The sequence below is a fragment of the Theobroma cacao genome, chromosome 2 (genome assembly GCF_053813885.1).
Source record: "Theobroma cacao isolate CCN51 chromosome 2, ASM5381388v1, whole genome shotgun sequence".
Taxonomy (NCBI): domain Eukaryota; kingdom Viridiplantae; phylum Streptophyta; class Magnoliopsida; order Malvales; family Malvaceae; genus Theobroma; species Theobroma cacao.
Window position 1 is genome coordinate 46,382,870 of NC_142640.1, and position 25,405 is coordinate 46,408,274.

The following is a 25,405-nucleotide window of genomic DNA, read 5'->3' on the forward strand; positions in this document are numbered from 1 at the left end:
ATGGAAATGAGGCAAATAATGGTGGTGCAATCCATGCAAAAAAGCTAGAGTTCAAGCGTTAAAGGTAGGGAAGCCAATTAGTGGGCATGAACTTAAGGCCAAAAGTCATATTGGAGAGATATTGAATAAAGGAATTCATAGTAGAGAGCAAGTTTAGGCGATGATCCGAACTAACTGTGAAAGAATAAGAAGTGTTACGATGGAATCGAGGTAGAACATGGTGGGACATAAGTTACAAATGGTGTGCAAAAGGAAAGGGCAGTTGAACGTAAACGGAGACTGAGGTAAGCCATTGTACAAAGTCTGTATGAAGGATCTAGTAAAGTACCAACACAAGTGTGCAGAACAGACACTAATGTTGATAGTAGGATCAAGGTTATCCAAGAAGAGGTAGAAGTAAATAGTGAGGTTGCAACTAAGCTGGGGTTAGTATTCGCAGATCGCTTAAGAGTAGTAATAAAGGAATTTTTAAGACTTGAAAGAGAAATGTTGAAGGAAAGGTCAAGCTGAGCTTCCTAAGTTTGTACATTTCTAAGGGTAAGTTTTTAAACCATATGTATCCATTTACTTGAAATGCAAAAGGTTTAGGTAAACAAGAGACAAAGAGGGCAATTAGGAACTTGACAAGTAAGGTCAAATTATGTGTAATTTATTTGCAAAAATCTAAGTTGAAGAAGGTGAATAGTATAACCTATGATATTATTAAGGGGAGAATGGAGTACAAATGACTTTCTAGGGAATCTGATTGGGTGTCAGAGAGTATCATTTCCTTATGGTAAGAGAGTTTTATTATTGTCATTGATAGTTATGTATTCAAAAATTATGTTCTAATTGTAGACAGGCTGAATAATGGCAATTGGGAATGTGGATTTGGCAATGTTTACACACCAGCTAATGGTTAGGCTAAAAAGGAATTGTGGGAGGACCTTGCATAAAGAATAAGTAGTTTGGACATTCCTTGGTGCCTTAGAGGAGACTTTAATGTAGTTTTGAATGTAGAAGAGAGATTAAGGATTATTCCGATGAGAAAAAGATTGAATCTTTTTAGAGATTTTTCAATGATGTAGGTTTAATTAATCTTCCATTGGGTGGCAGCAAGTTTACTTGGTGCAATAATCGTAAGAAGGTGATTTTCAGCAAACTTGACAAATTTCTTGTTGATGAGAGGTTATAGTGAGGTTTCAAAATTTGAGACACTAGTGCATACCTTTTGCCATTTTCAATCATAATCCTATGATGCTTGGGGAAAATAATTCGGATTTAGGGTTGAAACCGTTTAGGTTTTTCAACCACTGGCTTGAGGACAAGAAGTTCTAAGAGGTTTTTTCAAGAGCTTGAATTGAAAGTGGGAATAAGGTAGTTGAGGAAAGAAATCTTTAGTAGCAACTAAAAATGATTAAATAGCTATTAAGGAATGGCAAGTGGCAAATTTGGGAAAGTGCCAACAAAGAATCGCAGTTCTTGAGGAAAAAATCAAAGGAAGTTAACAAAATGGCAGAACAGGCTAGACAATGAAAGTCATAAAGTTGAGATATCTAAACTGAAAATAAAATTATGGGTTCTCTACAAGATGGAAGAAAGATCTTGGCACCAGAAATCAAGACCTAGATGGTTCTTGGCAGGTGACAGGAATACCAAGTGTTTCCATGCCTCTGTTTCTGCTAGGAAAAGGAGAAATGTGATTAATAGATTAATGGTGAATGATTTGGTTGTGGAGGATCCGCAAGTGATAAAGGGTGATATTGTTCGATACTTTGAAAATCTCTATGAACATAGATTGGTTCTCAAGCTAAAGGATTGAAATGTGGACCTTAGGACTCTATCGAATAGCTCGACTCCTTCGTTGGAGAGTCCTTTTGCAAAAAAAGAAGTAAATGAAGCTATTTTCAATTGTGATGGGAATAAAGCACTAGGGCCCAATTGATTTAATCATAACTTTTTTAAGATGCAATGGCTAAAAATTAAAGATTAAGTGATGAACTTCTTGATGAATTTCTATGTCAGTGGTGAGCTTGTTGATAAAATTAATGATTCCTTAGTTACTCTTATCCCTAAATGCATCAATCCCACCTTATTGAATGAGTATCGACTAATCAACTTAATGGGACATATGTACAAGGTGGTAGCTAAGGTTTTGGCTAATTGGATTAGAATGGTAATTGGAGAGGTTGTAATATTTAGTCAGTTTGCATTCAGTAAAGGAAGATAGATCATTGATTGCACTTTCATTGCTAATGAATTAGTGGATTCTATGCGAAAGAGCAAGCGGGGAAGTGTTTTTATTAAGGTCGATTTTGAGAAGGCATACGACAATGTTGATTGGGGCTTCTTGGACTTTGTTATTTGTAAGATGGGCTTTGGGGAGAGATGGAGGAAGTGGATTATTTCCTGTATTAGCTCTGCAACGGTTTCAATTATGAGTAATAATTTTCTTACTAGACAGGTCAAAATGAGGATAAGGCTTCGTCAGGGTTGTCCACTGTCTCCTTTTCTATTCAACCTTGTGGCTAAGGCTTTTAGTGCTTTAATGAACAAAGCAAGGGATATTGGCCTATGTAGGGGTGTTGTGGTTGGGGGTAATGGGCTTATGATTTCTCACCTCCAATATGTTGATGACACTATGATCTTTAGCATCCTTAATAAAGATTGTGTTCTCAATATTAAGAGGGTGCTACGTTACTTCCAAGTTATCTCAAGCCTTAAAATTAATTTCAAAAAAAGTAACTTGTATGGTATCAAGGTAGGGAGTGAGGTGGAGACATGGGTTAGTATGATCCCTTGTCAGGTTGGTAGTCTTCTTTCTACTTATCTTGGCCTCTCTTTTGATGTTAAACACCATTCTATCAATATATGGAGTCTTGTGGTTGAGAGATTTTGAAGCATGATTCGCGAGGTGGAAATTTATATTACTTGTTACTAGTGGCAGAGTTACTCTCATCAAATCAGTTCGTGCTAGTTTTTTAGTGTACTTCATGTCACTCTTTAAGATGCCGATAGGTGTTGAAGAGGAACTTGATAAAATTCAAAGACAGTTTTTATGGGGCGACTCGAATGGGAAAAGGAGTATTCATTGGGTTGACAGGGATTCCGTGTGCAACTTGAAAAATGGGGGAAGGCTATTTATTTGATCTTTGATTGAAAAATAGAGCTTTGCTGAATAAATAGATTTAAAGGTATAGTGAGGAAAAAGAGAATATGTAGCGTTTTGTCATTTTTGCCAAAAATGAGGGGGATGATTTGAGTCTTACTCCATATGTGTCGAGTGGTAGAGGACTATCCTCTATGTGGAAAACTATTATTAACCCATTTACCCCTTTAGGGAGATATGCTTCTTTGTAATGTGCGGGTATTAGCTTCTCTGTGGGGAATGGTGCCAATATACGATTTTGGGAGGATGAATGGATCGCGATGGCATCACCTTAAGGATTAAGTTCCCTAAAATCTTTGCCTTGGCGACCAATGTGACCGGAACAATTGAAGAGTTTGGTACATGAGATAATTTAGGTTGGCACTGGTAAATAGAGCTTAAGAGAGCAATTTTTGATTGGGAGAGGGATATTTGGGACCAGTTTATGACGTGTTTGGAAATTATGCACCTTGTCAGAAAGGCCAAGGATAAACTTGTGCTTGTGGTGCTTTTTCATGACAAGTCAAGGGTTTGCAAGAATAGGAAGCAGGCTTGATGATTGTGTTTGTTATTCTTGTTGATTTGTCTCCCTTGCTGTGCGCTTTTGAGTGTTGGTTTGGTTTTTTGTATTCCTTGATTGTGACCTGGTCTTTTTTGTATTGCTCAATAGGATAGTATAGGGTTTTTTTTCGCTAACCAGTACGTTTCTTGTAACCATTCTGATTATGTATAGATATGGATTTGCTTTTTTGTTTTTGGACACTCATTTTATCTTGAATGAAATTTAATGTTTAAGGAAAAAAAGATGTCCACACGAGAGTAAAAGATGAATAGCTGAAAGATAACCATCGATAGAGTCTCGGTAACTATCAAAAGATAGCTTCCCAAGAATGAATTGAATGCAACAAGGATATGATTTATCGATAGATGTTCGAAGACGATCAATAGATGAATGCCTGGGAATGATGATGAAGAGAATGGGGTATAATCGATCGATAGATGCCCAGAAACTATCAATAGGTTGCACTATGAGAATGAAAAAAAGTGCACAGAATGACATCTATCGATAGACTCGAAAAAATTATCGATAGATGAAGGGCAAAAAGTTAAGATCCGTGAAGGATCTGTCGATAGATGCATGTCATCTATCGTTAGCTTCATGTAAACTTGCAAAAATAAAAAAGGCTTTCGGCAATCCGTCCATTTAGAAAATAAAGGAGAAACAAGAGCCTTTTACTACCTTTTGACTCCCATGTCCCATATTGGAAATTTAAAGCTTGGAGAAGGCATTTTGAGGCTAGAAATCTAATCTAGAGGTAAGATTAAAGCCTTTGACCTATTGATTTTCAATTTAAATGGTTTATAATGTAGAAATCCTATGTTTTAACTTTAGTGACTATGCATGTAGAGTGCTGAGAATTTGGGATTTAAAGTGAGCCAAATCAACAACTAAGGTAAAGATTAAGCCCATTGTTGCAGAATTTAAAGGATTTGAGCATAGTATGTTGATTAGTTATAGATTGAGCTATTTTGAAAAGTTAGAAATAACTTGAAAGCTAGAGTTTAGCTATGAAATAGAGACTAACGACATCAATAATGATGATTATGCATTTATTGAATGTTAGGTTTTTATGGGAGTAAGAATGCTACCCAAATACTAAATTGTGTGGATTAAAGCTAAGGCATCGTTGAGCTACAAGCACAAGGTTGATGGAGGGACACCTGAAGTGTCAAAGTGAGTAGGGATTTTTACGAACTAAGAGCATGATGACTAAGTGTGCATATATGCTCCCAATGATAGTATGAATGTTATGTGTTATGTATGTTTAGAAATGTTGTGTCTAGACTAGTATATGCTATGAAAGTCATGTGAACTGCCTCGAAGTATTGTACCTAAGCTAAGTAAAATAATGTGGTTATGATTATGCTCCTGAGATGAAATTAAAGAATGATGTTTGGTGTTCTAGGAATGAACTACATCCTAGCACCATGATTGATGATTTTGATGATGTGATGATATGATAAGATTATGGTATGAATATGAATAATTGATTATGTCATGATGAAATGTATGATCCATCCGTGGATAATTCCGAATAATGATGTGACATGAGCTTGAGTGAATCTCCCTTTGTGACTATGATTCCAGCTTGCAGGGATGGTGGTTTTGTCTCGTTTGTTGTGCATCAATGTTATGTTTCGCCTGCAGGGATGGTAGTAAGCAAGGATGATGGTTTCATCCGACCTGTGATTCCCACCTATAGTGCTATAATACCATCCATTGAGATTCGAGAATACTCTGAATGGTTATGTTTTTTGCTACTTGCTTTGGCACTAAGCATGATATGATGATGCTATGTTGTCCGTCGGTTGGCCACCGTATGTGACTGTTATGTCCAAGGATGACCACTTTATAATATGATGTTATGACTACATAATGGCATGCCCTAAGATGTACAAATATGAACCATGTTATGCTATGCTTATGAATTATCATGAATATAAAGGCTTGAGGTAAGAGCCATACTTGTATGTTGAACGAAAGATGATGCAATGCGAGCTCTTTGGAGTTTGAAGGATTTTGGCGTCAATGTGAGCGCTTATGAGGTAAGTATACCAATCATGTATATAGACGATCATATGGTGGGTCCATTTATATGATAAACGAAGCCTATAGATGACTAGGATGATAAGGTTGGTAAGGTACTGTAAGAATAGACTACGATACCCTTGTTTTCTAAATACATATATGTAAGTAATGTAGTACAACTGCCACAATAATGATAAAAGGTTCATGACAAGGGATGTCTGACCTGATTTATTATACATATGTTTCACCAACCATACTGTATTTATGCTAGACGATATGTGTTATCACTATCCATGCACATTTACTTTCAAATTTATGCTCCCACTCACTTAGTATTAATCTGACTCACCCCTTCGATTGTATCATGCAAACATTGAAATTCTAGTGGTTTAGCATTGTTGTCTAGACAGACGTATTTTGGCATCCGGTGAATTATCCTGCTAAGGAGTCTACTAAGTCACAGATATGATATATGCTTCCACTCAATGTAAATGGATTATGTGGGCACTGCATTGCCTTGTGTCTTCTGTATTGTAAAGTTTAAAAGACTGAATGAGTTAACCAACGTTTGACCATATGATCAATGATATGACAATGTTTATGTACTCAAAAGCCTATAGGGATAATATTAAATATCAAAACAAGATGATTTTATGCAAATGATGATGGCTATAATGCCTTGTTATGAGTGAAATGTGTTAACGAAGATGTATATATGAGACTTTTTCGGATCTCGCGAGTTTGCCTGCCAAGCTCGTGCATGTCAACCACGGCTCCCCAATTTGAGTCATGACAAATGGCATGTTCGTAGAATAAAATAGTAATCATGTAGGAATAGAATAAATATTATGAAAAATTTAAGTCTACTATAAAGATTTAAACACTTCTTTCAAGACGGGAATTTTGGAAGGATAAGCAGGTTAATTCATATACACATCCCAAATGATCACAGAAGCTACCTCACGTCTGCTAGGGTGCACAAGATTTGAAATCAATGGGTGAATATACTTTTGTTTTGAACCATTCATTTTCTTCCTCCAGGAAATAGCATGGGGAAACCCCAAGAACTAAATCAGCCTAACTCTTTTAAATATATATATTATGCATAGCAAAAGCAAAAAAAAATCAGTAAATTCTACAAACAACTAGTTTCCCAAGAAATCAAGCTACCTTCGTTCATGGACTTTCCTCGAACCTGATGAAAATCTACCCAAATCACCAGAGCTTCTGACTTTTGCATCTGTGCGTTTCTCTTCCTCTTGATCTAATGCCGACTTCTGCTTCCGCAACATATCCTCAGCATACCGGCGCCACAAAGCTTCCCTCTCTTTTCTCGGCATCTTGCTATACCTGGGATCAGGCTTTAAAAGACGTTTGGCTGTTGACCATGAATTAAAGACTGTTTTCCCACCTTCTGTCTCTTGGGCAGCTGCATCTTGAGTTATAACTTCAGCTAACAGAGCTCTGAAGTCATGCGTACATCTCTAGAAAGGCCAAATAAAAGGGTTATGTCGGATGATTATTCAAACGTTCATGTTCATAGTTGTTGCCCCTTGAAAAATAATGTATAAATAACTTGTAAGTTACAAAACAATCAAATTAATCTAAATATGGTAACCATACTTCAGATGGGCTACGATTAAATCACACCCTTCCACTTCTTTTACTGGTAAACAAACAGAACACTTGCAAGTGTTTTAACTTCAACCATATAACTTTCCCCACGCTGATAATTATCAAACTTCAGCAACTGAGAGCCTTAAATTGAAAAAAATTCCACTGTAAATCGGTTCAAAGAAATCAAAGGAGCAAAGCTGACGCCCAGTAACTCTTTAAGGGATTATTATGCGGAAAGGGAAGCTATCTAGAGTTACGAATTATTTCACTAAAAAGAGCAATAATGATGTCAACTAGATCTCAAATCCAAACAAAGATCTATAGAGATTGTCTTTTAACACAAGAGATCTTCAGTTTATCCCTACATGGTTTTTATTCTGCTTGTATTAAATCAAAGGAAACATAGTAGCAATTTATCTATAGGTTTAAAAGTTAAAAGCACTGGGTGTAGTTGAACTTGTACAAAAAGTGCACAACGAACATTTACTTTGACAGGATCAAAAGAATTCATGACGGAAACATAGCACATTCAACCACTTGCTCTTACTGTTAGGGCACTTATATAAGATGCACACAAAACAAACAGGGACTATACCCTGTCTCTTAAAATTATACAAACTTTCTATTTTCTGTACCTAAAACTGTTTGTCCAACACAAAAAGTAGACAATAACTATTGTCCTTTTTCCTCTAAATTATACCAAGAAGACAACAAAAACTGATCAAGTAAAAGGGTAACTTCAACAACAACTTGAGTTCATATCAGGTTCCACAGAGAGAGAGAGCGAGGGAGATAAAGAGAACGAGAAAAGAACCCCATCTCAATGACATTAAATTTACTAAGGTTTAGGATGAAGTTGGTTTTTGAAACCATTTCCTATTTCAATTCTCTGAAAGAGTTCCAATTAGTTTCTTAATTTTGGGAAAATGTATTTGGTGACAAACCAAAAACCTGAGTCTTTGAATGAAATTAGCAAAAATGAATTGTGTTAGTGCTTTGAAAATAATGAAACTTGTAAATCAGAGTGGACTTTACTATTATTTTCTTAGTGTAATGATGAAACAATCATAATTTACAAATAGTGAATATCAGTTATGTTGGTTCTACAACCAATCTGTCAAACCAAACTCAGAAAAGTTCCATAACCAATCCAGTGGCTGGTTAAAAACTCCTTTAACCTTTTTTATCTCCAATGCATCTTTGACAAATAACCCATGCATCCCATCCCCTACTTAAGCTGATGTAATAAAACAAATAATTGATTAATTTCTGTACTTTTGGAAATCAGTAGAGTGTGTGAGTGTGTGTGCACACGTGTGCATGTGTAAGTATCATACCATATCATATCAACCTAATTCACATCGCATCTGATCTACATTTTAGTGGTATTATCAACGTTGATAGTAAATAAGTCTGATTAACAAATGTGTTGGCCGTTCATTGAGATTCTTCATGAAGATAAAAGAAAAACAGTGATGAAGCATTAAACAATTGATTCTCCCACAATCCTATTTTCATCATCCCCATTTGACTAAATAACATGTTTAAGAAAAGGTAACCAAAATGCATTTGATTCAGATAACTTCTATTCCTTCATACTTTATTTTGTCTCAGTTATTGGAACATCCAAGGAAAAAAAAAGATGGACAGAAAAAATGAAACATGAGCATCAGACTTTGTTTATTGCTTAAAGTTAAGTTCTTGATCAAGTCAATTAATGCAAGTGAATATTGCATGTTATTATATGCAGTATGAGGTTTTTCCATTGTTAAAACGACATTTTGTGGCTGATGCTTATTAGCTAGACCTCAAACATGATTGAGTGTTATTGCCATTTCGCACAAGAAGTTGACTTGAAATGGGAGTAACTCTTTTGGCATATGTTTTCATGTCTCTTGAAGTGGTTCAAATCCACACCACGGCCATAGTACAAAGCAGAAATTGAGACTATATAGCCATAGCCATCCTTTTCATTTTGGCTCATAAGTGTGGACACATCTTTCAATACTAGTCACAAACACATTTTCACTATAATTTTTTATTTTTATTGACAATAGAAACAGAAAAGGAACATTTTCTATGATCAAAGACACCATTATATTCTCTGGTTAATAAACTTTGATAATTATTGTTAGTAAAGGAAAAAAATTTAAGTCTTTTAGAGCAATGAGTGTCGAGAAGGTGCCATAAACATGCTTGTAATTCTACAACCAATATACTGTCCATCAAAGAATGATAAATTATGAGTGGCCATTAAAGATCTAGTCCTATTAACAACAGTTGAGAGTGCACTTATACAATATATGACAAATAGGGCACTTTTTTTTTTCTGGACAAAGACTAATACGGCATTTAGATCACCTAAAGTTACAATAAAAACCTTGGGCAACAACAAAAATTTCTTTTGCTATTTGCTTTCAACACCAATAAGTTCTAACCAAATATGATGAAAAGAGATTGTGAAGTAGTGATATGCATCAGTAGCTTTTTAACTCAAGGTAAAATTATGGACAATGGTAAGACTTGCATTTCTCTGTGGCACTTAATCTTTTATAGCCAAGTACTAACCTAAGCAGAAAACTATTGTAGCTGCGATGAGAATGCCAAGATGGATGTCTTTGTGCAGAAGGAAGGATAAAATTAAAACTGAATGCATTTGAGAAAAGGCGAGTATAACACCAATTGAGGACAAATGAGAGATAGAAACACAGCAACACCTACAACTACAAGTACTCCAGTAAGAAGATGTGACTTGATAGAGGACAACCATGTCATGAAAGAAAAGTTTAAGGCTGAGGAAAAAATTAGTGGAAACTATAAAAGGACCTTGCTTTTACTAAGTTTACAGAGGATAAGGTCTCAAATAGGGAAGAATGGCACAACATAAACCATGCAGCCAACCTAAAATAACGGGATGAGGCTTCTTTGTTGTTCCATACAATTTTTTGCTAGAGATGTCATTTCAAAAAATAATAATTATAAAAGCCACCATATACATTTTTTAAGGGGATAAATATATATTTTTAGGGCAACTTAAGAGAGAAATGTAAATTTTCAAAACTTTTGAAGCAAAACATCATTATGATATCTCACCAAACTTAGATGACAAAAAAATTATTAACAGATATTACTAACCCACTTTGGTATGTGAGATATTGGTGGCTTTATTCATGTCTGATAACGAAACAAGTAACCCTCAACTTGGCTGCACCATTCACCAGAGATGGTTGTGATCCTCACCAAACCACCAAATAACAGAAAAGACTGTGTTTGGATTAAAAGATGATGAAAATAGATTTGGATCAGAAGACCTGAAGCCTATGTAATGACTACATTTACTGGGAAGCTTCTTTGAAACAGCATTCCTTTAAAAATTCATCTTCACCACATATGCTAAGAGAACACCCATATAACATCATAGCACATACGCCTATACTGGGAAAATGCATATTTTGGAAAGAACTAATTAACATGATGCAGCTGTTGCCAAAGAACTAGCGTAGGAAAAGATATTACTTAGCATCAACTATAAACGGGAGCAGCAGCCTTTCAAAAAAAAAAAAAAAATGGGAGCAGCAGGACTGTATTACGAATTATCTTATAATTTCATCAGCATATTGACACATATAGTTGCAAAATTACCTCAAACAGCATCTTTATGTGTTCACGGAAGAGCTTCTCTGTATCCGATGGATCTAAATCAGGATTCGCTGCACGTCCCTGAGGATCCTTTTCCAACTTAGGCTTTGACTCCGTCCAAGATGCCTATGAAGATTAATAGAAGCAGGTAGTGAATAACTAGTCAAATTCCAAATAAGCCAGCCAAAAATGAGGGTTCAAGAAGATTTGAATTCTCAAACAGATTAGAAGCTTAAAACATAATCTTCAAAGAAAAAGTTTGGCAATTAGTTACATCTGACAGGATTATAGATGAATGCCTCGTCTATGTCATAATAATAAAAAAATAAATACACTAAACGATACCTATTCAAACTAGATATTGTACTAGTTTAGCAATGCAATGATAAAAACACGACCATATAGAGAGAAAAAACTTGGTTATTCTTATCTATTCTAACTTAAATAAAGTCTTGAATCATTCAAACACCAAATGAAGGCCATATTTCCTGGTATTCTAAAAACTCAATTTTGACTTTTCTTGACACCTTTGTCTTTCACATTAAAAAACCAATTAGGAAACTTAGTGCTTACTTCCTGAGATATGAAACTGTATACTCAACACAGAACAAGTAAATTGAACTCACTACCTAGCAGGAAAATATAAATGCTTACATTTACATATCCAGACTTCAAAATTAACTATATTTCAATTGTTCATTCAGTTTCTATTACTGGCAATGTAAAAAAAAAAAAAATCCATTTACATATTATAAAACAGGGAAAAAAAGCGAATGAGATTGGAACAGACCTCGGATTATGGAACTATACAGATGTCCATGCATCAAATAGATTTAAAATATTAGTTGTTTTAGTCTTGTATCATCCAGAAACAAATTGTTAGAGAATAGTATATACCTGAGGATCTTTAATTGTTTCCACAAGCAAAGCTTGAAAAGATGCAACCGCCTCCTTCCTGCGAACTTTTAGCCGCACCCTTTCCATTTCTTGTTCTTCTCTCTCTTTCCTTTTCCGCAACTCACGCTCTCTTTCCTTCAGCTTCTCCTGCAAATGATTAATAAAAGGTCAAAATTGTTCAAATACTTTAGGCAATTCTGATTATACATAACTGTTTTTTTTAATATTTGTAGAATTCCCTACTAAAACAAACAACAAATCAAAGTATGAAATTAAAAATGACATGAATATGTAATCACATTGGGTATAATTAGAAAAGCAAAAAGCATAATAACTACAGCCTTCTCTTACATATAAACAGATCTATCATTTAGGAAGCCTATTAGAGAAGGGTTGTCTAATCTCTTTTGTCTGACTTGTTAAAATAAAAATCTGTTCCAATATTCCCACAAAACAAAATTTTTCATGGGGCCATAAGTTCCATGCCCTATTAACCCATTCTTGAAAGAAATTTTAAGCTGTGCTTGGAAGAGGGTTCCAAAATTTTTAAGAATGTTGAATCAAGGGAATAAAAAATGCAGCAAGTTAGAATTCAAGAAGTTAGAATCTATTTGAGAAACAACTCAAAATTTTTAATTCTATCTTTTGTTGCTCAGCAATTCATAGCTGTGCATCCTTGTATAAACACCATCTAACTACACTTGTAAGTTCATCCCAACCTTCCAACACCACTAAAACATCTCTATAATGTCAAAACCACAAGCAAACACCACCACCAGAGCCAAAATAGGAAGTTAAGTGTGTACATGTGCGGCAAGAACAAAGTAAGAGAGAGAGAGAGAGAGAGAGAGAGAGAGAAGTTAAATTGCCAAAATTGTGGTTGTGAGAATTTAATAGAGTTCTATGGAGAGATGAGTGGAATAAAAAAAAAAAAAGCAAATCTAATATCACTAAATTTCATAAGGAGGTAGAGAAGCTTCAATAGCTTCAGGAAGGAGGACAGAACTGGTACCTGGAAACAGTCCACCAATGGCTAGAAGGTCTGTTTGAGAGTTTATCTCTCCCCTTCATCCATTCTAATGTCATTTTTCTATTATGGAACTGTGAAATGACACCGCTTTGCACATTATTTCAAGTGATGATGTGAGTCTATAAAACCACCCAAAATAACCTTAGGAAAAAGCCAATTCAATCATTGTTTTAGCTGAAAAAGCAATTTGAGATATTAGAATTCAAAATCCCTTTCAAAATGAAGTCGCTTCTTAGAAATTTTCAAACCATACTCTTAATACTTCATCCATCACTCCTTTTATACATAACACATCGATGAACCAGATAAAAGAACATCAGATTTGTTAATACATATATGGCAGAACAATTCCACACGCAGAACTAATGGGTCATGAGGCTACAGTGAAGTTTAACATGCACAACCTGAAACATCAGAACCAACATGCAATACCAGTTTGTTTATGCCAGAAAGAGAGAGCAAGAGAGAGTATATAAACCTCTTCCTCCTTTTTCACTCTTTCCTTTCGTTCTGCTTTCTCTTCTACAGCTTTTAGTTCAGATATGTACTCATTGAACAAAACCTCCCTATCCTCATGCTTAACACATTTATACCTCGGATCATCCCTTATGCTATCCTTCACCTGAAACAGCCAAAAAAATAAAGGTGAGAAAGTGGGCCATATTTCCCAGCATAAGGCACACTCATAAAAGATATAACAACCAAGATATCTCTCTCTTTTACATGTCTGCACACTCACACACAAACATGAGCAATCCAATGAAGATGCACAAAAACTTTCATGAAAAGAATGGTCCCGATAAATTCCAATTCAACTAGACAAAAGATATGCAAGATGCCTAATGTCAAAGAACATACTCTCCAGAGGGTATGAAAAACCCAATAACCCAATTTAAATTTTCACATACCCTGGACCAACGGGAATTAACAGTTATATCTCCTTTCTCTTTAAGCATGGACTTAAGACTAGAGGCAGCAGCAGCACGAATAGCTTGAGCCTTTTCTTCAGCAGCCCTCTTTAAAGGAAGAACCCTGAGACAAAAGCAAAGACATTTCATAACCAGATCATAAAAATATGAAGAAAATACGAGACATTTACCATTCAAACCAAAAGAGATCAAGGGCTAAAGGACAAGCCCAAATTGAATATAAGCATCTGGGCCCTAGCCTACCACCTGCTGACAAATGTTGCTTTCAAGGTTTATCATTAGAAAACTTCCTCTATCTAGGGACAACCGAACAAGTTCAACATAAATTTTAATAAGGATTGAGTCAAAAGAATATCATATGCAATTGTAATAGCACAGTGGAGACGTAACACATGTTGTGCAGGGAGATCAAAACAGGAATTTGGATGTGAGCAACAGATATGACTAGGCCATTTATCTTACTTCTATAATAAAAAGAAACCAAAAAGGGAAAGGGAAGAAAAGAGTATGTTTTAGTCTAACAAGTCTACCAAAAAAATCAAAGGGTAAAAGCTAAAAGTAGCACAAAAACACAAACAGCTTAAAGTGTCCAGGATGCATGTCCAGCTTGTGAAATACTGTGGTGATCAATAGATGTTTAGACGAATAGCTCTTTCACATTAGTGCCATAGACTCTTCTACTACGGAACCACAGCCGCACTAATTGCTTATAAGCATTCTATATTATAAGTTCTAATATTGTCTAAACAGGGACCTTCACAGCCAGATACAGAATTATCTTGTTTCTCTTGTTGCAATGGTAGAAACACAAGTGCTCAATTAAACATGTGCACATCTCTCTGAGTGTGTCTTCAAACATGCCCGCTAGTGCAATAGCATTTGTGTGAGCATTGCACGCATTAGTTTGCGTGAGAGAGAGATGGAGAGAGAGTAGAAGGGGAAGAAGGGAATGAAAGGGAGGAAGCAAGGGAGGGAAAGAAAAGGTTGAGTACCAAATGTTTACCATCGAATTTGAGAGATCAAAAAGAAAACAGAGAAAAAGAGGAGGGCAAGGCGAAGTTAACATAAGAAAATAGCACCATCCATCTATATTCTAGAACAATAAACAATTCAAATTCTTTTAGTAAAATTTTGACAAGTTATTAAAAACTTCAGTCAATTAAAGCACTCAGGAAAGCCCAAGCACATATTTCTTTGTGCATTAGGCATTTGTAAAAGCACCATCGCCACTACAACCAAGTAGATACAGCAGGTTGGCACAACTAGGCAAAGCAGCACAAATTAAATCGAGAAAGAGTGGAGTCTATCTTAGTAACATTACCTTTCAGTTAATAGAAGCTCCCGATCCTTACGATCCAAAGCCTCAAATCGCAGATCACTTCCCCACTTTCTTTTGAAAGTCTGATAATTGGTGTTGTGATCAATATCCTGCAGGGTGAGAATCGGCCTGTAAGAAATCTACAGTTCAACAATTTCAATGAAGTAGGATGTTTACCACAGCTGACAAATGATGACATTCAATTCTTAGCAATCAATGAAACCTCTGATGCTTCATCCAGCAACTGCTTAAATCCCTCTATTGCAGCCTTCAGAGCTGCTCGTTTTTCTCGCCGTTCCTCCTCAGCTCGCGTCTTAACATAGTGTTCAAACAAGGTCCTCCTAGCAGAATGACTTGGAATAGCCTGCAATAGTATGCACTTCTACCAATTAGAATTCCAACCAAACCTGCTAGTCAATAGTTAATATTATGCTCAATAGGAGGACTTCATAATGAAGCACATCAAGGAAGAAAACTTAAATCTATTACCAACTCAAAGAGTGTGACAACAAAGAGAACGCACATGTTACTTTGACAATAACAGCCTTGTAAGCTTTCTTCATTTGCATACTTAAACCATCATTTTGTCATTCTGTTCAACGTTTTAACACGGCAAGAAAAATAAAAGGAAGGCTTCAGCTTAAACTTTTTTAAAAACAAGGATCTTTACCAGGAAAGCATCCTTTCATCCGAGAAAACAAATTAAAAATAAAGGGTACAATAAAAGGTCCCCTCTTAAAAACGCCCTTCAACAAAATAGATCACCCATTTGAATAGACATACAAAAAGATAATATACCCAGAGTACAGAAACGAGTCTCACCTAAAGTGCACAAAGTAATGAATCCAATAAACAAGACTCAAGGAATTTCACCAACAGGGAAGGCACCCATAATTACCAAGAAAAAGTAATATAAAATCTTTAGTCTCAACAAACCTTAAAACGTGGATCAAACACTATCTTTGGCAGTTCCTTTTCCCATTTTGAGAATGGTGCTACTCCCCGTTCTTTGAGCATTTCCTGTAAATTTCACTTGCATGATAAACAAATAGACTACAGCTACGAAATCAAATTGCAGTAATACAACCAAGAATAACCACATTTTGGAATATGCAACAAACTATAGCACTACAGACACCTTAAATTGCATAATACACTCTTCCTTAGAAGGTCCACTGTCTGTATCCTCAGAATCTGAAGAGGAATCAGATATGTTACCATCCCCATTAGCATCTTTTAGCTTATCTTTGCTGTTCTCACTTTGCAAGCCCTTAACATCAACTGCTCTTGAGCCATTTAATTCTTGTGCTGCTGTTACTGGCATAACTGGAACAGATGATGATGAAGAAGAAGGAACTCCAGAGTCTTGCAACTTCTTCTTAATTAAATCCAGTGCAGATGAGGAACCTGGCACCACCGAGGTTCTTAAAGGCATGGCATCACGACCACCTGTGCTAACAGCAGGAGCACTCAAACTTATTGGAGTAGATCCTTTTTCCGCCACAACATCAATATTTGGTACTGGCACAGCATGCTCCTTTGAAACATCATTATCCTGTTTCTTTCTCAACTCTGCTACTTCACTAGGGATCTGCCAACTACTAATCTGATTGGAAAAAAGAAAAACACAATGTAAAGAAGGGAAAAATATCAATAACTAGGAAATACAAATAAGTTCAATGAGCATTAGCAGTGATGTAGATGTTCAATATTTGTTTCCTTGTAAGTTTACTCGCATCCAAAAAGGTGAAAATAAGCAGAGCACCAAGAAAAGTAAAAGAATTATGAATTGATAATTTCGTAAAACGTGGCTTTATAAACAAAAAACAGTAATAAACCTATCATACACATTGTCAGAAGCAAATGGAGCTTAAAGGAATATGGTATATACATGCCAATATCTGTCTTATTTGAAAATGCACAAGGCTTGATGAATGTGACAATTTATGCATAAGTCACCTCAATTATTTATTATGTTTTGTCTTCAAATGGAAATATGTTGTCCTATTACAGCAACGATTATTCAATCCATCATCCTTCTAAAACACAATTAATGTTCCTTATTTTTAGTGCTGAACAAAATTGAGACAGTCAAAAATGGAAAGATGGACTATCATTATAAATAGAGAGAATAATATGTAAATGAACACACTAAGATCTCTTTCTGGATTTTAATAGGAGAAAGTTCATATACCATGAGATAACAGACCACCCTTTTTAGGAAAAAGGTTGGTTTTTAAGATTCAAACTTTCATGCACCGCCGTAAAGACATTGCTTTTACATACTGTAGTAACATGAAATTCCAAGCACCCCAATTACCACCATACTGCTATTCATAACCTTTCAATCTATTTTCTTTATTGCAAAGCAATGACTGAACAACTTAGCACCATCCTAAACATATGTCATAATGGGAAAAACTACTTTATACTTTCTGAAAGTGCACTCACATAGTAGAAACCATGTGTCTAGTTCAATTGTCAAAAAGAATACAATAAGAAATGATAAATTTTTAGAAATAGAAAACATACAACAATGAAAAGTAATTGCTTTCAAAGTAAAACCAACAAAAGAAAGAGAAAATAAGGAGCAAATGGCATAAGAGAAAACACTATATCTAACTAAAGGCATCTAAACATTAGCATGTAACCATATGAAGATATGCTAGTATGTCCACATAGCAAATTATAAACTCAATATGAATGATGGCCGTACTAAAATGAGATGGTCCATCAACAACTTCATTCAATTTAAAACAATTTTAAGATTTTTGGGGGACTAAGCTCTTTGGAAGCCAAAGATCGAAGTTATAACTATTTCAACAACAAAAACATAATCCGTAAGTCTGGTTGAATATGTCCTTAAAAGTTATTAATCATTAAGTTCCAGTGGCCAAGGGCACTACATGTTCACTATTTTGGGTTTTATCTTGAGCTTAGCAAGTCATTAGATGGTCTTTAGCTTGTCTAAGTTGGATCTCTTACTAAATATAAATAAGCCAGTGAGGAACCGTGCATATTTCTACAATTCAAAATTTATTAGAAATAATTTCAAAAAGAACTGGGTATAAACTCTGTGCTATATCTGGGTTTGCTTGAGATATTTTCAAACATGAATGATATGTTATAGATTAGGGTAAAAAAAACAAACAAACCAATTAACATAATATAAAAACTACAACAACATACCAGATACAAAAATATCGATTCAGTCAACAGTTTACTTTTCTTTTGATCTTATTATCGCATTTTGTCTATAAAATTTAATAACCATAAGCCATAAAAATCCCTTACATTTTCCAATTCTAACATACTGAATTCCATTGGAGAAAAAAACAAGCTAGATATTGAATTAAACTTTGATACACTACCTTGGTTTTGCTGTTGTAGTAATATTTTTTGCCATCACTTGTGGTGACCAGTGCCCACTCTGTTCCTGCCAATTGCTCCCTGTAAAAAGGAGGCATGGCATTATGAAGAAAATATATCAAGATTGGGAGGCTTCCTCAAGATAGTGAAAGATGAAGAAAAAGAAGTCCAAACCAAAAAGAAAGTAAAAACTTAATTACTGGAAAAGGCTTAACAATAATATAGTGTTAAAATCCAAGGTCCATCTCAACATTTTGTACAAGCCATAAGCCTATGAATCATGTTTGAGAGTTCTTTCACTCGCATTATATGTAATATAGCAGCTCATGATGAACTAAAAGCACTCAACAATTTGTTATAGTAACCAGGAGACAACTTCAGGTATTAGAACATGAGATTTGAAATTTTTTATGCTAAATTTTTAATGTTTATAATGATTAAATAATTATAAATATATGATTAAAAGGTTTTTAACACAATAATGCTTAATGTATTAATACTAATTAATAAGATTTCCAAAAAACACTAGAACGTCTTCTCATATTCTTAAATAATTATATTTATATTAATATAATATTAAAAATTATTTGTAAATGTAAATCTATGTTGATCTTATTTGTAAATGTAACTATAAAATTCAAACATAAGATAACTAATATAATGAGACAAATTTTAAAAAAATATATATTTATAATAAGACGATAATATATATCGTCTAATATTTAAGAATTAAATTATTATATATTATAATTTTGAATAATTACAAGTAATATAAGGATATATTACAATAACAGTTTATTATATTTGCATAATTATTACTTCTATTTTGAAAATATGTACAACATTATCCAATAATAAAAATAAAATTTAAATGAATAATTTATTTACTTATATTATAATTTTAATATTTAGGTAATAAATTTCTCTCTCTAGAAATAAAGAAGAAAATAGAAGACATGATTATATAAGCAAATAGCTCTTCAAATGTGTATGAACAAGGGATGTTTGAGAATGAACCTAAGAAAAAAAAAAGGAACTGGAAAGGTGGTTTGAAGGTATTGAAGTGGAAAACTGAGGGTTCATTTTATCCTAACAACCAAGATTAAACTGCACAGCACATTCAGCAATGTCATGCCACAGTGCTGACATAGCCTAGCCACAGTAATAGCAGGTTGCTCAAAGAGAATAAAATGTAAGAATAGAAGATTGAAATTCGAAACATCAGCAAGAACAAACATATACTTTAATAGTGCTAGTGATACCTAACAACATGCAAAGGAATGCACATATATATATATATATATACACACACACACATATAAATACAAGAGTGGAGGTGAATAAAGATTGCCAGAAAGTTAAGAACTTACACTGAAACTGGAGTTGGCTGCACAGGCACTTTGTCAGGCTGCATACATAAGTGAAAGAAGAAGAGGAGAAAATTAATCTGGATTAGCATTTAAGAAGCGACCAGAAAATCCACATGCAATGACTAAAGGGGTGATAGAAAATTTTCTACAGACAAGATCTATGGAAACTGATTTTGAACTTCAAAATGGCAACCATTGGAGAGCTTGAAATATATCATATCCCCCCACAAGTACACACAAATGCAAATATGCATACACACACACACACACACACATATATAGTTTTTTCCAGTATTTCTTAAGTGTCAAACCAGTTAAACAATGTGGAATCTTAGGATTAACTAACAAACCATCATATAATTTGTGTTTGATACTCCAACATTCTCTGGCTGCCTTAATATATAGGACATTTCCTAGGGCATCAATCCAAGAAAATCAGCCAATATTTGAGAAACTTGTTGAATATGTGTCACAGTCACTTTAAGTGCTTGCAATCCAAAAAAAAAAAAAAAAAAAGCAAAACAGCTTGATGCTTGGCACACCAACAAAGTAACTATTACAAAACACATGCATATTCCCAACCACACATACCTCCCCCTTAAATCCAGCTGGTTTTTCATAAGTCGACTCTCCTGTTAATGCATTGTAATAATAGACAATCCCCGTATCAGTCTTGTGGGCAGTCCAGATATCGGATTGTTCATTGACAGCAGCTTCAACCCTGGTGCCAACATTCCTGTTATCTGCAGAACCCCATGTGACACGGATGAAGAAAAAATTAACTTCATGTTAATTAATGAAGGTTAAACAGCTCTTACGTTGTTAGTTGATCAGTAATCTAGCATGGAAACCCTGAGCATACCAATTCCTTGAGGAGGGAACCCTGTCTGTATTCCTGAAGCAACCGATGACTGGTTAGCAGGAATAGCAATAGATGGTGCAAATGGACTTGTTGCCAGAGGACTAACACCAGGAGGTTGAGAATCAGATGATGGTGCTGGATGAGGCATACCACTTGATGCTGAAGGAAAGGGTCCAGGATAAATCGTAGGATAAGGAACAAATGGAGGCCTGGGGAAGCCACCCATTGGAGGATGTTGCATCCAAAATCCCTGAGGGGAAGAAGCCATAGAAGGTAGGGGTGTATAGGTAGGATATATTTGTTGCTGAACAGCTTGATTTGATGAAACAGGAGCACTGGGTCTAGGGACTGCAGAAGAGGGAGAATCCACAGCTGCAGAAGCAGTAATCATCTGAACAGACGGTACTAACCCAGGGTGTCCAGCTGTCCCTGAAGTTCCAGATGATTCAGTAGACATGGGAAAAGATTGAGTGGTGGGCATCCATGAAGTTACTGGGGCAAAATTGGGAGTGGAAGATGCATTCATTGTAAAATTTGAAAAGCTATGGACAGGCGATGGGCCAGTGTGAAATATAGTTAATGTAGATGATGCAGTGATAGCTTGTAACAGTAGGTAGTGTACCCTGCAATCAGCGAAAACGTTCAAATCATAAGTCACTGGCATACAAAAAAACTCCATATCAAATTCATTCTGCAGGTTCATAAGCAATTGATAGACATCATCTTGCAAACGGTAGAGTACTGAATTGAGAGCTAGATTAGATGGATCTAAAAGGTGAACATTGAACAGAACTCCAAAGGCTGGACAGGAGCCATGATAGTGAGTTCTGACTTAATGTCAATTAATGTCAACTACTGCACCAGGAACCCACTCATTGAATATAGATTTGATCACTATAAATAGAGGCTGAAATTGAGGCACTCGGTAACAATTAATTTGGGGCACCTACAAAGATGATTTTGTAAATGAATCCAGGATAGTCTGTTGGGCTGTAATATGGTCCAAGAATTCAAGTTTAAGGATGATATAATTGCACTGTAAACAGCAGCCCACGAACAGTTGTAAAAACAAAAACTTGAAACAAATACAGTAATTTCAAGCTTCGTGAAAAATTTATGCAAAACGATATGCGTTTACTGAAATCCTGCTAGCAGTCAACATTTTAAAGGTTGACCTAATCATGAGCCAAAAATTAACAATTAGTACAAGTTTTTGAGCACTCAGGCAGAGTATGATGGGACGAAATTGGAACTCAGTAGTTTTATCATTGTCTCACAGATTTAGAGGGCTGAATTTGATCATTCTTAATCAACTGAGGATTTGGAGTAAAAGAAAAACTTGCAGAACTCAACAAGGCTCCTTGCAAAGTAAAGGAGGCTGCACTATTGGTGCAAGCGCTCCAGATATAATTTGAACTAGGAAGTTAAAAAGGAAGGTTATTTGCTCCTAGCAAAGGGACCTGGAGGAACAGGCAAGAACATGATAAAATTGCATCACGCAAAGCAAAAATGATGGAAAAACCCAAAATATTCAAACTCTATCGACAGCCAATCAAGAAATCAGAATCATTAGATTGCGTGCGGCTCTGATAAGTCTACAGAATCTTCTCTTTTGGAAAATAAATTTGAACATTGAATGAAACCTAAAAGGATGTTTGAATGTTTCAGGTAAAGTTCTTACCAGACACGAATGCTTCGGCAGTTACCGAGAAACCTCCATAGAAAGTGGTTTTCGCGAAGGTAGAAGGAAATTAGACAGAGAGAGAGACACCGGTTATGGTTAGGGTTAAGGGGTTTGGACTTCAAAACTAAACAAGGGGAGAAGGAATTAAATTACCACAGCAGTATTTCAAGTTTCAGGACTTCAACTTTTCATTTGTTACAGTTGAGTCCCTAAAATTGTAAAACTTTCGGACGAGTTGTTTACTTTTTATAAAGTAATTTGTTAAAAAATATATTTTAGTGTCTTACTTTTTTTAATTTAAAAACTATTATAAATTTCTTTTGAAAAATAATAACTATTAAAATTAAGTTAAAATTATTAGATAAATTTTTTTTTATAAATTTTTTTTTATAAATTATAATTTTTATTAAAATTATCATAAAATATATATTTTTTTAGAAGATAATATTGTAATTATTTTTAATAAATAAAGATATTTTTAGAAAAAAATAAAAATTTTCTTATATTTTTAAGCTCCTTTTTTAAAAATTTTGTTTTAAAAAAAAGTTACTTTTTTTTTAAGAATTTCTCAAAAAATCATGTTTGACCTGAATTTTATTTTTAAGAGGTAGATAAGCTGAAAAAAAATTAGGCTTTAGTTTATTTTATTTTATTAAAAGAGTCTCATGTAAATTCTTTTATTGATAAGTGACCAGTAATTTATCTATTATTAATATGATTTTTTTTCAAATTTATTTATTTAAGTCTCTTAATTACTCTCTTAAAGATTCTTTTGTTAACTTATGTAAACTTATTTACTTGTTATACATTAAAAATATTAATTTCAACATTTTATTAAAAATGAAAAAAATAGCAAGAAAAGAGGGGCTAGAGAGAAAAATACTGTGAAAGAGTGAGCAAAAAAACAATATTTTTATTTAGTCAAATTATGTAATTAGTTCTTATACTCTGTCAAAATGATAGATTTAGTCTTTATACAACAATATGTGAAAATAAAATTCATGTATTTTTTAAAACTAATAATGTCACTTCAATCATTATCGATATGTGGTATTTTCTTATTGATATAATATTGAATCTGATGATATGATCCAATGTGATTGTCTCATCAAATTTATTACTGTCAAATGAAGAAAAAGTCTAAATTACCAAACACAGCTTAAATATAAAATTTATTTGAATTTTTTATTCATTTCGATGCATTAGTATTTAGAGTTTTTTCTTTTTTTTGTTGTTAATGAAAAGCTATTGATTTTAGACAAGATTGGAAGAGAAATAGATAAAAAATATGAATAACTTAATAAGATTTAGGAAAGTATTGTAAGAATATAATAATTGAATTATATGCTCTATAATTTAAAACAATGAAAAAAATATTATGAACTAGATAGAAATGCTACCATCATCATTAACAAATCATTATATTCAATACCGCATCAATATAAAATGATAGAAAATTTTAACACCGTTAAAAATTGGATTGAAATTGTCAATTTTGAAAAATATAAAGACTCAATTTTACAAATTATTATATCGTAGAGCCTGTTTGGCCTAATTTTTTTGTAACTTAAAACCTATTATGAAGATTTTATGAAAAATAATTTTTAAAATTAAGTTGAAGCTATTTGATGAGTTATTTGTAAAATAAACTATAGAATATCTAATTTTGGTTAAACTTATCATAAAGGGTATTTATGTCATTTTTAATCACCTAATAAATCAAAGTGAAATAAATCTGCTTCGAGTTTATATATGATTTCAGATATTAAAATCAAATAAATCCATAAAACAACGAAACAACTCTCAAATTTATATAATAGTCATAATATTATATTTTTTTGTGAAGAAGAGAGAAAATATTTAAATAATATCTGAATGCAGTTTTGAATTTTAAATCTTCTTTTCTCTTAATCTTTGTAAGAACAAAAGAATCTTAAATTTTGCTATTCTATTGCTAAGTTGTTTAGGTCTTTATAAGGAAAGGTAGAGGAGATAGAGATCGCGTTTTATGTTGGACAAAGGTGATTTATAAAGGGAGGGAGAGGAAATTTTTTTTTGAAAAATTTGTGTGTTTTTAAAAGAAAAGAAGAGAAAGTTTTCCCTTAGGTTATTAAAATCAATTACTAAATTTATATATATAATTATTTAAATCAATTACTTTTATCTTTTTAATAATTTTAAATGTTAAGTAAAATATACAAATTATATGTTCTTTTTTCTGTTATAGATTTATACAATATGAATTATATGTTTTTTTACATAACATATTTGTTTTAACATTAAAAGAATTTATGAATCTAAATTTGAAAGAATTTAATAATAAATCCATCAATAACCTTATAGTGATTTTGTAATAATCATGTTACTAAAACTTTAGATACTTGTTTAACATTTTTTAATACTTTTTCAATAACTTTATATGAGATTTTGTAACATAAAATTATTGAAATATATATACAAGTTATTGAAATTTTGGATACATTTTAAGTACCAATTTAATAATCTAAATCATTGAAATATTACATGTTACTAAAATTTTATATACCATTAAATAATTTTCAATAAACTTTTTTTTGATTTTAGTAACCTACATTATTGAAATATTATTCTGATTTTAGGAACCTAAGTTACTGAAGTTTTAGACATTTCTTTAATATTTTAAATATATTTTTTTAATAATTTAAGGTGATTTTAGTAATTTAAAGTAATAATTTATACATACATGTTACTACAATTTATAAACCTTTCAAATACTTCTTTTTTTTTCAAAAACCTTTTAGATGATTTTAGTAACCTAAGTTATTAAAATAATATACATATTATTGAAATTTTAGACAATTCTTTAGTCCTTTAAATAATTTTTTCAATAACCTTTTATTTTTTTTTAGTAACATAAAGTTCTTGAAATATGCATACAAGTTACTTAAATTTTAAATACATTTTAATATTTTTTCAGTAATGTTATACGTGATT

At 33.5% G+C, this 25,405-nt stretch overlaps 1 protein-coding gene across 1 annotated transcript; it reads right to left on the reverse strand.

Annotated features, from left to right (window-relative positions):
• Positions 1-6,618: 6,618 nt before the first annotated feature.
• On the reverse strand, positions 6,619-22,564 carry PRP40C (pre-mRNA-processing protein 40C). Its single transcript, XM_007045260.3, has 14 exons — positions 22,430-22,564; positions 20,749-21,371; positions 20,478-20,629; positions 19,887-19,924; positions 18,519-18,597; positions 16,286-16,753; positions 16,084-16,167; positions 15,371-15,511; positions 15,151-15,257; positions 13,809-13,932; positions 13,379-13,522; positions 11,871-12,017; positions 10,977-11,099; positions 6,619-7,201 (listed from the first exon to the last, which is right to left on the reverse strand). The coding sequence occupies exons 2-14, from the start codon at positions 21,272-21,274 to the stop codon at positions 6,884-6,886; spliced, it is 2,451 nt and encodes an 816-aa protein (XP_007045322.3). The 5' UTR covers positions 21,275-21,371; positions 22,430-22,564; the 3' UTR covers positions 6,619-6,883.
• Between the last annotated feature and the right edge of the window lie 2,841 nt (positions 22,565-25,405).

Excerpts from the sequence above, each read along its gene's own strand:
- PRP40C (XM_007045260.3), bottom strand. The coding sequence starts at position 21,274 with ATGAATGCATCTTCCACTCCCAATTTTGCCCCAGTAACTTCATGGATG. Across the intron at positions 20,630-20,748 it reads GTTCCCTCCTCAAGGAATTG|ATAACAGGAATGTTGGCACC; the intron begins GTATGCTCAGGG and ends GGGGTTCTGCAG. Across the intron at positions 11,100-11,870 it reads AAACAATTAAAGATCCTCAG|GCATCTTGGACGGAGTCAAA; the intron begins GTATATACTATT and ends TAATCTTCATAG.